Below are 12,866 nucleotides of genomic sequence, written 5' to 3' on the forward strand. Positions count from 1 at the left end.
CGGGGTGCCGGGCCCGAGCCCCCGCCGCGCCGGGCCGCCTCGGGCGGGCCCGGCGGAGCGGCCGTCGGGGGTCGCGGCTGCGGCGGAGGGGCGGGAGGGCCGGGGGGGGGGGGCGGGGGGCGGCTGCGCCGGCCCCGCGGGGCGCGGGCGGGGAGCGGGGCGGCGCCCCCCACGTGCCGGGCGGCCCGTCCCGCCGCCCCGGCCCCGACGGCGCCCCCGCCGCCCCGCCCCCGCCCGCCGCCGCGCGGCCCCATTGTTCGTGCGCCCCAGTGATGTCACCGCGGCGGCGGCGGCGGCGGCGGCGGCGGCGGCGGCGGCCCCCGCGCCCGGGCGCGAAGGCCGGTGCCGAGCGGCGGGAGCCAATGGGAGCGCAGAGGCTGGGCGGCGGCGGCCAATGGCGGCGGCGGGGGCGCACGCGGCGCGGGGCGCGCGGCGGCCCCGAGGAGATGACGGGGCGGCTGCCGGGGCGGCGCGCGCTCGGCAAAGTTTCCGCGCGGCGCACGGCGGGGCCGGCCGGGCCCGCGGAGCGCGGCGGAGCGGCGGCGCCTTTATAGCGGGCGCGGAGGGGTGCGCGGCGGCGGTGGAGGCGGCGGCGGCGGAGGATGGATCCGCCGGCGGGCGCGCAGGGCCAGCACCAGCACGAGCCCATCAGCTTCGGCATCGACCAGATCCTCAACAGCCCCGAGCAGGAGAGCGCTCCCCCGCCGCCCCCCCGGGGCCCCGACGGCGCGACCTTCCTGGGCGGCCCCGCCGGCCGCGGCGGCGCGCCCTACCCGGCCCTGCCGGCCCCCTTCCCGGCCATCGCCGCGCCCTTCGAGGACTCTGGATCTTACAGTGTCAACCTCAGCCTGGCCCCGGCCGGCGTGATCCGGGTGCCGGCGCACAGGCCCATCCCCGGGGCCGTGCCGCCGCCCATCTCCAGCGCCATCCCGGCCATGCCCGCCGTGCCCAGCCTGGGCAGCCTCAACTTCCCCTGGATGGAGAGCAGCAGGCGCTTCGTCAAGGACAGGTTCACAGGTAAGGCGCGGGGCGGAGCGGGCGAGCCCCCCCCGTCACCCCCGGCAACGAACGGAAAGGCAAATCGAAATTAGCAAACGAAATAATAACGGTGGCAGGACTAACGAGAAAAGCGAAGGCGGCCCGCTGGATGTTTCCCTCCCCCGCGCTCGCAGCCATCCGAAAAATCGCTCTCCCGCCGGCGCGGATGGCGCGGCCGCCCCGGGGCTGGCGGCGGGGCGCCCCGGGGGGGCGGCCGGGCCCCGCTCGCCCCCGCGTCCCTTCGGCGAAACGCGGAAGCGGGACCCCGGGGAGGCGCGGTCCCGGCGGGGCGGCGGGCGGCCGGCGGGCAGAGCCGCGGCCCCGGGGGGGCGGCCGGCACCGTGCGGGCGCGGCGCTGACCCCTGTGCTTCCCACCCGGGCAGCGGCGGCGGCGCTGACGCCCTTCACGGTGACACGGCGGATCGGGCATCCCTACCAGAACCGGACCCCGCCGAAGCGCAAGAAGCCGCGGACGTCCTTCTCCCGGGTGCAGATCTGCGAGCTGGAGAAGCGCTTCCACCGGCAGAAGTACCTGGCCTCGGCCGAGCGCGCCGCCCTCGCCAAGTCCCTCAAGATGACGGACGCCCAGGTGAAGACCTGGTTCCAGAACCGGCGCACCAAGTGGCGGTGAGTCCCGCGCCCCCGGGGCCGCCCCGTCCCGCCGCCGCCCCCGGCGGAGCTCCCCCCGCCCGCCGCCGCGGGAAGCCCCGGCTCCGGCCGGGAGCGCACCCCTCGCCGGCTCCCGGCAGCGGAGCGCTTGGGGTGAATTTTTTTTTAAAATTTTTGTTATTGTTGTTATTTATTTTTATCTTTCTCGTAGTCCCCCGTTCGTAAAAACGGGGGATTATTCGTAAAAACGGGGGAACAGTGGGAGAACGGGGGAGTATTCGGAACCGGGGGATCAGTGGGAGACGGGGGGTGTGCAGGCGGTTCCCGCCGCCCGCAGTCCCTGCGCTGCAGCCGAGCGGCCGCCGCTCGCCCGGCGGTGCCCGGGGCGTCCCGGGGCGCGGGCTGAGCGTGTCCCCCGGCAGGCGGCAGACGGCGGAGGAGCGGGAGGCCGAGCGGCAGCAGGCGAGCCGGCTGATGCTGCAGCTGCAGCACGACGCCTTCCAGAAGTCGCTGAACGAGTCGATCCAGCCCGACCCGCTGTGCCTGCACAACTCGTCGCTGTTCGCGCTGCAGAACCTGCAGCCCTGGGAGGAGGAGAGCGCCAAGATCCCCCCGGTCACATCCCTCGTCTGAGCCCGGCAGCCCGGGCACGCAGCGGACTCGCCCGCGGAGCTCGGCCGGCGGCTCGCCGCAGACGGGGCGGGCGCGGAGCTGGCGAGCGGCGCCCGCGGGGCTGGCGCCCGGGCCGGGCCGGGGCCGGGGCCGCTGCCGGGGCCGGTGCCGGTGCCGGTGCCGGTGCCCGGGCCGGGGCCGCCGCGGCGCGTCCCCGAGGCCGGCGCGGAGCGGAGCCGCCGGGCGCTGCCGTCGCGGGGCCCCGCGCTCCGCTTGTATATTCGTGTCGATGTTCCACTAGGAAGGGAAATATGTCACTTTTTGTAAGAAGTGTTAATAATTTAATTTATTTATGCATCGAGATTTTGGGCACTATTAATATGGAATTATATAAAACCTCGATTATTTATATCGAAATCTGAACATAGGTATTTTGTGTTGGCTTTGGAACAAAAGGCTATTTTTTTTTCCTGTTCTGAGGATAGTCTAAAGAAAAAAAATACCTACCTATCACTTAGCGGAGGGACTAAGTGGAGCCGGTGATGAGTCGTTAGCTTAGGAAACCCTATTAAGCTGAAAAGCGGTAGCTTCCATCTGTCCCAGGTGAAGTTAATGTCAGCTGTAATTTATTCACCGTAGTAATAAGGGCTCCTTTCAGGCAACACACACTTCGTTTCGTCCTCACCTTTCCAGCCGATGAGCTTTAGCGCACCGAAACAGCACCCGCACCCTCTCCTTTCGCCACCGACTCTAGAGAAAGCGCCTTATGTTTCATAATAAAGAAGATTTGGGGTTGACACAGACCATGTATAATACTTTGTACTTGCCGAGACGTGTAAATAAACGTTTTCTTTAAAAACGCCTTTCCGCTCCCTGCCTGCCGCCGCGCCGGGGAAGAGCCGGGGCCGGGGCCGGGGCCGGGGCCGGGTCGCGGCGGGGCGGGCAGCAGCCGGGAGGCCGCCGCGGTCGCTCGGCGGAGACGGAGGTGAGGAGCCGGCCGGGGGCGGCGAGGGGAGCGGGGGCCGGGCGGGCGGGCTCGGAGCGGGGCTCCGGCAGCTCACCGGGGCGGCTGTACGCGGGGCTGCCGGTCGCTCCCCGCTCCGGGGCCGGGGGGAAGCGGCCGGGAACAGCCCCAGGTTTGGGACAACGTCGGAAACGCCGCGTGGGAGCGAGCGAGCGGCCGGGCGGGACGGGGTGCAGGGCCCGCCGCTCCCCGGGACCGGCGGCGTCGCCGCTGCAAGGCCCCCTCGGTCCCCGGTAATTTTTCCACCCCAGCCCCGCGGTACCGAAATGCCTCCCCGCAGGCACCCACGGTTTTCGTTTTCCCAGCCTTCGCTGCGTGCACCCGCGGCGGCAGCAGGACCAGGACGGCGTGTGGCCGTGGCCGTGGCCGTGGCCGTGGCCGTGACCGCGGCCGTGGCCGTGCCCCGCCGGGCTGCCTGCTCGCCGGCACCGGAGCTCGTTTAACAACCTGGGTGCGGGGGTGGTGGGGTGGTGGTGTATTTTTAAGATCAAACTCCCGTAATTCTGCGGGTCCAGGTGACCGCTCCTCCAGCAAGGGGGGAAGCTGCAAAAATGACGTTTTTAGAAACCAGCGATGATCCAGGCGGGTTTCCGCCAGCCACGGACGGGACCCGGAGCACCCCGTGCCCGGCGAGGGCCGCGTCCCGCGGGGAGGTGGGCTCTGCCTCTCCCACGGCGGACGAGCGCAGCGCAGCCCTGGTCACCGTGAATCTGCAGAAGTTTAAAGGCGTTCCCGGTCCTGGGCTCGCTGCTCCCCCGGCCCGGCTACGGCAAAGGGCATTTTAGTGGCAGTCAGTCACGCAGGGCGAGGGATTAAGAAAATATTTCCCTAGCTCGTCCTTTTCTCAGTGGTACCAGGGCACCGGCTCAGGCTGTAGCCCGGAATCGGTTTGTCGGGGGAAGGTTGTGGAGGTCCGAAGGCACGGCCAAATCCTGTCACACCGTGGGTGATGGTGCTGGGACCGTGCAGCTGCTCGACTGGTACCGTTCACCAGCCGGGAATATGCAGCCTGCGCTAGAAAACACCGATCGAGGGGAGGTGTCTGGCAGGGAATTAAAAAAAAAAAAAACAAAAAACAAAAAAACAAAAAACAACGGGGAAAGCTATACCTGGCTACATGGTCTAGGGAAACGCCGCGGTCCTGCGGTGCGTGGCCCTGTCACTGTCCCCACGTAGAGCCCTGCTGCTGCTGTGCATCAGCCAAAACCTTTCCCCGTTTGTTTCATTCGTCTGCCCCCCGCGTTTCGCTGCGCGGCGGCGGGCTGCGGGGGCTGCGGCTCCGCCGGCGCTGCCAGCCCCGCTGCGGGGTCCCCGCGCCGGGCAGGCCGGCAGCAGCAGCGGGGGCACGGAGCGCAGCCCGGCCACGGGTCCTGCCCTGGTTATCTGCGCTGGGTTTGTCACCTGCTGGTCGCTGCTCCTTGGACACAGCGGCAGGGGATGTGGCTGCGTTGCTGTCTGCATTAGCACCGTATGCAGAGCAGAGAGGAGAAACCGAAGCAGCGTATGCAGAGCAGCCAGGAGAAGTCCGCGTGTTAGCTAAAATGTGGAAGAGTAAAGCTCTGAATAATGCAAGGGGGTTGGAACAAGCGGGTGTCCATATTCACATGTGCATTTGATGTTATGTTTTATCTGTACCCCCAACAACTGCGTTGTTTTCAAGACAGCCTTGTTCTTTAACCGTTCAAGTGTCCCGTGACCATAAACTTCTGTATTCGTGATTTCCCTGCAGTTTTTCCCAAACTCCTGTAAGCCAGAAGCTGTGTATTTGCAGAGAGTAATGATGCTGCGTATTGCAGTAATCAGCCTTGTGGCAGGCGAGGATCTAGCGCAAAGCCACAGAGCGTTTACAGCCCTGTTATTAAAAGCGGCACAAGTGGGTCTGAACTCAGCGGTGACAGCCCAGGCTGGGCTCAGGCTCTCCTCGCCGCTGCTGCCCATGGGGTGTGCTGCAGGCAGCGGGATCGAGCCTCGGGGCGCGCCAACTTTCCAAAGGACTTCAGAAACCAGTAGCTTCCGTTTCAGCCATCTGAATAGTCACCAAATAGTGGGGCTTACGTACTGGGAGCTGCGCGCGTGGGCTTGCTGGGGTTATCGCTGGTGTCTTTGTTTTGGAGCAGCTGGTCTCGAGGTTTTGAGATGTGCTGAGTATGAGGGAGACAGGCTGCCTCGTGCATCCACGTCATGCAAGACAAGATTGCATGGGCGGTACGGGGGTGCTAATGTGAGTGGTCATGCTGAAGGGGACAGAAGTGGGGGTTACCTCCAATTGCTCTGTCCAGTAAACCCAGTATTTATAGGAGCCTCGGGGAAACCCTGGTGGGAACAAATACATATATTTCCCTCTCTGTGGATGACAGCGGTGTTCCCTGCCAGCCAGATTCAGGTGTGACAGGGTTGTCTGTTGGTCCCTGCTGTGTATCTCTGAAGGTCCATCAACAGACAAAACCACCCATGGGGGCTTGTATGGACTTTAGACCCTAGCAGCTTGAGCCTCTCCGTCGCAAGGAATGTAATCCTGGGGGATGTGGGTGCTCTGTGGAGGAGAGGGCACCTTTTGGGGGTGGGCTGGTGTTGTCCTGATCCTGTTGATTGTCCTGTCCATGTACTGCACTTGGGCTGTGGGGTGGACAACTGAAGTCAGGCTGTCGTGTATGGGCAGTAGTTTGACTCCCAAATTTCTGAAGCAGCCTTCTTGCAGCATGGGCTCTGGCTAGTTGCGGGAGAGTGTGGTTTGTTCCCTCCCCCCCCCATTACTAAATGCTCCTTTACTTCCATGGGAGACTTCTTAAAACACTCCACTTAGCAGAGGATAAAGACCAGTGGTGTGCAGGCAGCGGGAAGGCAGCAGCAGCCCCTGCAACTGTATTGCAGCACGGCTAATTCGGGGGGAGTAATTTCAGTGTAGGCAGTGTAAGTCTTGTGATAGAGATGTGGTCTGAGAGTGCTGAAGATGCTGCATATCCCATCAAGCTGAGTTTTAATATGTTGATGCTTGATGCTGCTATGAAATTGATAATTCTTGGCATTTGGATGATCTTTTCGAAGCAGTCTTAAATCCACAAGTGAAGCGTTGTCTCTGTGCATGTGTGCTCTGGAAAGCCCTTGCTGTGTACTTGCATTCCCTCATGTTCGGAAGTTTTAAGCTGAGGAATACTCATGTTTGCTGAACAAAGATGGAAAAAGGCAATGAGAGTTAAGGATTATCAGGTTATCAGTGGGACTTAACTTTGGGCAGACCACTTTCTGAATTTTGCTTAATCATGCGTGTAAGTGATTTCTGCATAGGGCCGAGCAGCTGAGTGGGTGGATGCACAAGGCAGAGCTCGGGGTAACAAGAGCCGCGTGGAGGAACATCGACCATTTCCTCGGAGTCCCTCCTGATTTTGCTTTAAGCCCAAACCCAAAGCACCCCCCGTACCACGCTCACATGCACAGGCACAACCCCTCTCAGGATAAAAATGGCTCTGTAATTTGCATCTCTCAGCATTATTTTGTGCCCAGGGTATTAGATGTTACAAAGTAATGCATGGTGATCAGATCTGTATAGGCAATTCTTTTCCTAAATGGGCCTTAAAATCAATGGGTTATTAGCTCTCCTTCTCCACTCTGTGATGAAAGCCCGGTCCTGTTAAACATGCAAACTACACAATATTCAAAGCCTTGGTTTACAAAAGTGTTTCGCTCAGCTAGGTCATAATTTAGTTCATTTATATCTAACATAAATAATACCGAGATTTACACCTCACGCCTATGAATTTTCCTTGAAGCATGTATTTCTGCACCGCAATCATCACCACTGCTGATGAGGAGTAATTTAAGGGCCGTGACTCACCCAGGTGAGCGCTTGCTCATGCAGCCGCTCCTCCTCAGTTGGTAGAATCCCTTGTCATGTGTTGTCTGAGCAAGTTGGACCGGGTGGATGAAAGTATTTGCCTTCTGTGCAGGTGGGCATTTTTGGGAGAGGGGATATACACACCGTTTGCTTTAGGCTATTTGGGGCATTTCCCTCCAATGCTGTGTGTTTGCCTTGCACACTGTCTTGAGTCCATTAAGCTCCTAACTTTTTCCTGACTCACAGCAGCAAAATAGATTATTTCTACTTGGTGCCCACTTGTTTTTGAGGTTCTGAGTTTGCCTTCTGGAGGCACCCAGTTAGCTTGGACAGGACAGTTGGTGGCAGTTTGGCACCTATGTGCTTTCTCCCCTTTTTTGGGGGGGGGGTGTCTCTCTGCATTTCTAGACATTTCAGTACTCTTATCTGCTTCTAAGGTTAGAACTGCAGTGGTATTTAGATATTTTACTCCTGTGAATTTTGTTTAAGGGTGAGAGATAAAATATTCTTTCCAAGTCATAGTGGAAAATAGAAGCCAGCTGCCTAAAGGCATCTCTGCATTGTGCATTCAGAAATGTCCACACGTCCTTTGTAGGATGTGCCCAGAGCTGGAAATGCTGGGGAGTGTGGAGCAGAGACATTTGAGATGGGTCTCACGCTCTTAGGTGGCACGGATGAATGTTTCGGTGCTTCTGCAGGAGTGGTGCGTTGCTGCGCTCTGCGCTGGGCGGCCTGAGCCCAGCAAACTGCTGCAATGTTGGATGTCCAGGAGCTGCGCTCCACTGAACGGTGGCCTGAGCTTGATGGGGTGCTGAGTGGCGCAGTATCTAAACACCCCCACAAATCCAGACTTCAGTCCATTCTTCAAAATACCTTCACAATTAAAAAAACATAAAATAAAATTTAAAAAGTGAAATCTGCCTCTGGATTGTGGACTCCTACAGCAGATCTCCTGGTAACATCTGAAGTATCTATACAGACATCACGGGTACCATGCTGATCCTCGGTGAACTCTCCAACCTGAGCCTGCAAGTATTTACCTCCTGGGAGTCCAGCTGAGCGTTTCTGCTTTGCTGTGGAGCATCGCGCACTTTCACATGTAGGAGTTGGTGGGAGCAGGACCTTCGTTATTACCGGCATGTGGCGTTTGCTGGGTCCTTCATTGCTGCTCTGCCCCGAGGCAGGACCACGGAGGTTAGACCCAGCCATTTCTGTCCCTGTGCAGGCCAGGCCTGCGAAGCTGTACCTGTGCCCTGTCCTAGTCTGGACCTGTTGGGAGCAGTGTGCTGTAGCACACGGGAGGGGAACGGGGATGTGGGAGAACATTGCTGCGTCTCCAGCTCTGTAACTCTTCTGAGCTGTTTGAATGAATTTCTGCACCTCTTCAGGTAAATCTGTTTGTTATATGTTGGCAGTGAGATGCATTTCCCCCCATGCTATGACTGGCTTCCTTCAGGAACTAATCCAGGTAGGAAGCAGACATCACAGAAAATCAGTGTGAGCCCCACAGCCCAGTGTAGTTCCTCAAGCTTAGCAGGAAGGTCAGACTGCACATGCACAGCTGGCAGTGTCTGATCTGTCATCTGTGTGCCTGAAACTCCAGCTCCCTGTTCAGGTGAATCTGCATTTTTAGATTTTTTTTTTATTAGGGACACCAGGCATGGACTCATTGTCTTGGTTTTATTGTCTTTCAGCTTTGGACTAAATAGCAGCTGGATGGAGGGGATAGAATTCATTGTCATGTTTTGCCTACAGTATTACTGGGCTTCTTCAGTCTTTTGAAGATGGAAGGTCATCAACCCTTGCCAGGCTCCTTAAACGACTGAAGCTCGATGCCACAAGTGTTCCAGAATGCCCAAATGATCCCATTAATTTGGCATCCAGCGTATGGTGCATTATACATACCGACTTCCATTGGCACATGCCACATCCAATCCATTAGTTGTGCGCAAATGCACTTAAGTTTTTTTATTGCTCTTAGTTTTGTGTCATCAGCAAAGAAAGGTAAAGTTGATCTTCATCTAAATCACTGACATGGATTATTGCAATTGATTACAACGAAGAAAGAGCTTTTCAAGTTTCAAAGTTATGTTGTCTTTTATTTCCCCAAGTAGTAATCTGTACTGTTTAAGTTATTGCACAAGAACTGTCTCTGTAAGAGCTGTCCATATTACATTCCTCGTTGAGAACATTTGTGTTAGTAGGCTGTCGTGATTCCCCCCCCCAGTTCTGCACAGCACACTGCTTTTATTCCTTCTGGTGGCAGAAATGCACTAAATGTTCTTTATTCAACCCAGTTACAGAAGGAAGAAAAGAGCAAGCCATGTGCCTGCTGAAACTAACATATACGAGTTTGGGAAGTTATGTTTCAATGTGGGAGTAAATTATCTATGATTGGAAAAATAATCTTTTATTTATAATTTAATCCAACATGCTTCTCAAGCTTAGCCCCTTTATTGGGCTAGTGTGTTTAAGACACCTGAGTATCCAGAGAGAGCAGCACACAAGGGAAGGATGCAGCCCAGCATCACACCATTTTTCTGCCCAGTGATCAGTTAACGTATAACTGGGAAAAAAATTAGGGAAGCCGTTAGTATGTCCTTCCAGATCACGCTGCTTGCCCTGTGCCAGAAATGCTCTGTGTATTCAGGTAGTACTTCACAACCAAATGATCCCCGGCGTTTATCCTGTGCCTTCCTTGGCAGATCCTCGTACCCAGGCTTACCTTTGCGCAGCTCAGTAGCCTTGAGGCTGCTCCAGGAGGCTGGTCATGCAGTTAAAATCAACTCTGTTTGCAAAAGAAATGCCTCGACTTGGATTAAAAAAGTATTGAGGTGCTTCACTCCCATTTGCTTTCACGGGGCAATGCGTGCTAACATGTTTATGAAAAGAGTCTCTGCATCTTCAGGGGTCGAACCCCCCTTGGCAGCCTGGCAATGCCTCTCCTCTGCTTTGCTCCACCAGTTCAAGTCTCTTCAGAACTCCCCATCTGCCCTAAGGGCAGCAGCTCTTAAACATGACCATGAAACTTAACTTGAAAAACTAATTATTAGTTAATAAAGCTTGTGGTTTATGGACTGGAGTGATAGCAAAGCCTGGCTGGAGTATGAAGCTGTTAAACACGAAGACTGCTGGAACGGTTCAGCTGTTTTAATACAAGCGAGAGGGCCAGCTCTTCGTTTGGTGTAAATCAGTAGAGATCCATTAAGTTCAGTGGATATCATCTACTTTACATCAGCTGAGGACATGACCCTGAGTACTTAATTGGTGGTATAATATAAAGACATTAGACTCTCTTCTCTCGTTCATCTGCACATGTCGTTCCCATTAATGGTAATGGGAGCAGCCTGTAAGGGAATATGCAGCTGTGGGTGGGTGCGGCTGGTGCCGGTCCCGTGGCCGGTCCCATCAGGGCTGGCGCTCTGTAAAGCCGCTCTCCGGCCTCCAAAGAGCCGGTGCTCTCAAATGGAGAGCGAAAACAAAGCAAAACAGTTAATAATTAAAGAAGCCTTCAACTCTTTCCCTTGGACTGAGGGGAAGGAGTGAGAGCTCTGAGGGCGCCTGCACTGGGACTTGGCACGTGCCGCAGCCCTCGCCGTGCCGGCACCCTGCCAGGAGGTGCTGGGGGAGCGCTGCCTCTTCCCTTCCACCGCCCCATCGCTGCAGGTAGCCATGGCATGCTCCATGGTGTGAGACGTGTTTCCCTTGGGAGTCGGGAAAACAGAGGATTTTGCCACAGCAGAAAATGTTTCTAAGTCCAGATTTGTCTGGGGCAGCCTGGGATGAAGCCTGCTGTCTGCAGCCCGTGGGCGGAGGCTCCAGGCTGTGCTGTGCCTCCATGCCAGCTCTTTGCCTGTCTTCTCCAAGCAGAGGTGAAGCAGAGAGGACAGGGATGCTTTAGCTGTCACAGAGCTGTAGGTCTGGGAGAAGACAACAGTGCTGCTTCAAGCCTTTTTGTCAAATCTCTTTTCTTATGCCTTTCATACAGGTGCATGCACTGGCGTACTGTGGCTATCTGCAGGGTCGATGTGTAAGAGCTGGTTCCTTCACAGGCAGCGGAGAACTGTTGGTAATTAATCTCGTTTTGGTTCTGGCATCTAAAAATAGGTCTGGGAAGCTTGCACCCTCCTTCATAGATTCTCCTAATCTGTGCTCCTGAACAGAGCTTCAGAGCAGTACTTGGCCACACTTTCCCTGGAGTTTCTTAAAATATTCTTTCTCCTCTTCAAGGCATCTGTGTCTTCTGCAGGTGTCCTCTCTCCATGTTGCCTCTCCGCTCCTGGCTGCGGCGTGCATTGACCTCTCTCAGGTCACAGCCTGTGTCTTTCTGGTCTTGTGCAGTTCCTCAGCCTTTATTTTCGCTCAGTCCTTTGGTAGCTGCTGAGCACCCTGCTCCCAGCTTTCCTCTCTGCACAGGTGCATGTTTGCTCTCTGCCTGGAGCCAAGAGCCCCCTTAGCATTTTACTGCTAAAATGGCATACTAATGTTGCTCTGTCTTCTTTTTGTAGGGTTGCAGAAAAAAAAAGTGGGATGTTGCATCTTGCCCAGAAGAGGCTGAGATGGGTAATTGATTCTGAAAGCAGTTTGCACAGTTGGGGACTCGCTCGCTGAAGCTGTCGTGTTGCACTGGGGAGCTTTGCTGTTTCGGTGCTCCAGCCGAGCAGCTGTTGTACCCGGCATCGCTTCCAGCTTGTCATGAGCTGTGGAGGTTCCCGTGTCCTCAGACTGTTCATCAGGAATGCTTTGAACTTGAATTTGACCCCTTTATTCAGCAGGAGGCCAACAGCGAGCATGGGGCTGGCGGGTAAGGAGTCTTTTCTGTGCCCAGTTTGGCACATCAAAGTGAAACAAAGTGGTTTCACTTTGAAAAAACATTTTAGAGTCATCAAGCCCAGTGCATACATACCTTGTGCTACATCTCTGTGTGGCAAGAGGAGATCATCTCTGAGAGCCCAAGCAGGGAAAAAGCCTTTTCCACCCCTCCCAGGCTGAAATATTTTGGAGTACCTGGAGTAAGTGAAGTGTTCAGGAAAAAACCACTTGCAGGACCTTTTTGGAGATCTGGAACGTGATCCTCCTCTAAACTCATCAAGGGTAGAAATCATAGGGGTTTAGGGTTTTTTTCTGCCTTGTCACACTTGTGGCTTTCCTACATTGATCTTTATGAAGTTGCCCTTTTCTGTTTCGATCTCTGCCAAGTGCTCAGAGGGGAAAGGATATAGTTCTGCTGTATGGGGGGGTGAGGTAAAATCACTACACTCTTTTCACTGCCATACTGAATAAGGCAGGGAAAATAAAGCAGCCTGTGTCCCTTCTTCATGTCAGGACTCTCTTTCAAACTGCAGGCAGTTGTCCAAAAATCATCTTAGGTGGAGCTTCCAACCTCCTCTGCGTGATTGACTCTCAAACTGCTCCTAGATGGAGGAAGCTCCTGTCTGACACAAACCTCCCGTTCCCAAGTTCAAGCCTTTCTTTTCCTGTGCTGTTCAAAATTCACATGGACAAGTGATTTTCCCTGGTGACTCTGCCAGGTACTCTGACAGATCTGCAAAGGCAGTTGTCTTCTCTTCTGCATTCCACACACAGCAGAGTCTTTCAGTCCTTCATCCAGATCTAGGCTGTCGTCCTACAGCTCAGGTGGGACTTCCACGAGTGGGAGCTAAGCCAGAGGAAACCAGGTCAAAGTGCACAACACAAATCACTGTTCACTATTTCAGATGGAAAAAAGAGAACCTGCCTCAGTCTTGTCCA

The 12,866-nt window shown here is 56.1% G+C and overlaps 1 protein-coding gene across 1 annotated transcript; it reads left to right on the top strand.

Moving 5' to 3' along the window:
* Window positions 1-602: 602 nt before the first annotated feature.
* TLX3 (T cell leukemia homeobox 3) lies at window positions 603-2,280 on the top strand. Its single transcript, XM_075715585.1, has 3 exons — window positions 603-1,017; window positions 1,422-1,665; window positions 2,070-2,280. The coding sequence occupies exons 1-3, from the start codon at window positions 603-605 to the stop codon at window positions 2,278-2,280; spliced, it is 870 nt and encodes a 289-aa protein (XP_075571700.1).
* The last annotated feature ends 10,586 nt before the right edge of the window (window positions 2,281-12,866 follow it).

The sequence above is a fragment of the Pelecanus crispus genome, chromosome 8 (genome assembly GCF_030463565.1).
Source record: "Pelecanus crispus isolate bPelCri1 chromosome 8, bPelCri1.pri, whole genome shotgun sequence".
Lineage (NCBI taxonomy): Eukaryota > Metazoa > Chordata > Aves > Pelecaniformes > Pelecanidae > Pelecanus > Pelecanus crispus.

Coding starts and splice junctions, on each gene's coding strand:
- TLX3 (XM_075715585.1), top strand. CDS start 603: ATGGATCCGCCGGCGGGCGCGCAGGGCCAGCACCAGCACGAGCCCATC. Junction 1,018..1,421: donor CGTCAAGGACAGGTTCACAG/GTAAGGCGCGGG, acceptor CCACCCGGGCAG/CGGCGGCGGCGCTGACGCCC. Junction 1,666..2,069: donor AACCGGCGCACCAAGTGGCG/GTGAGTCCCGCG, acceptor GTCCCCCGGCAG/GCGGCAGACGGCGGAGGAGC.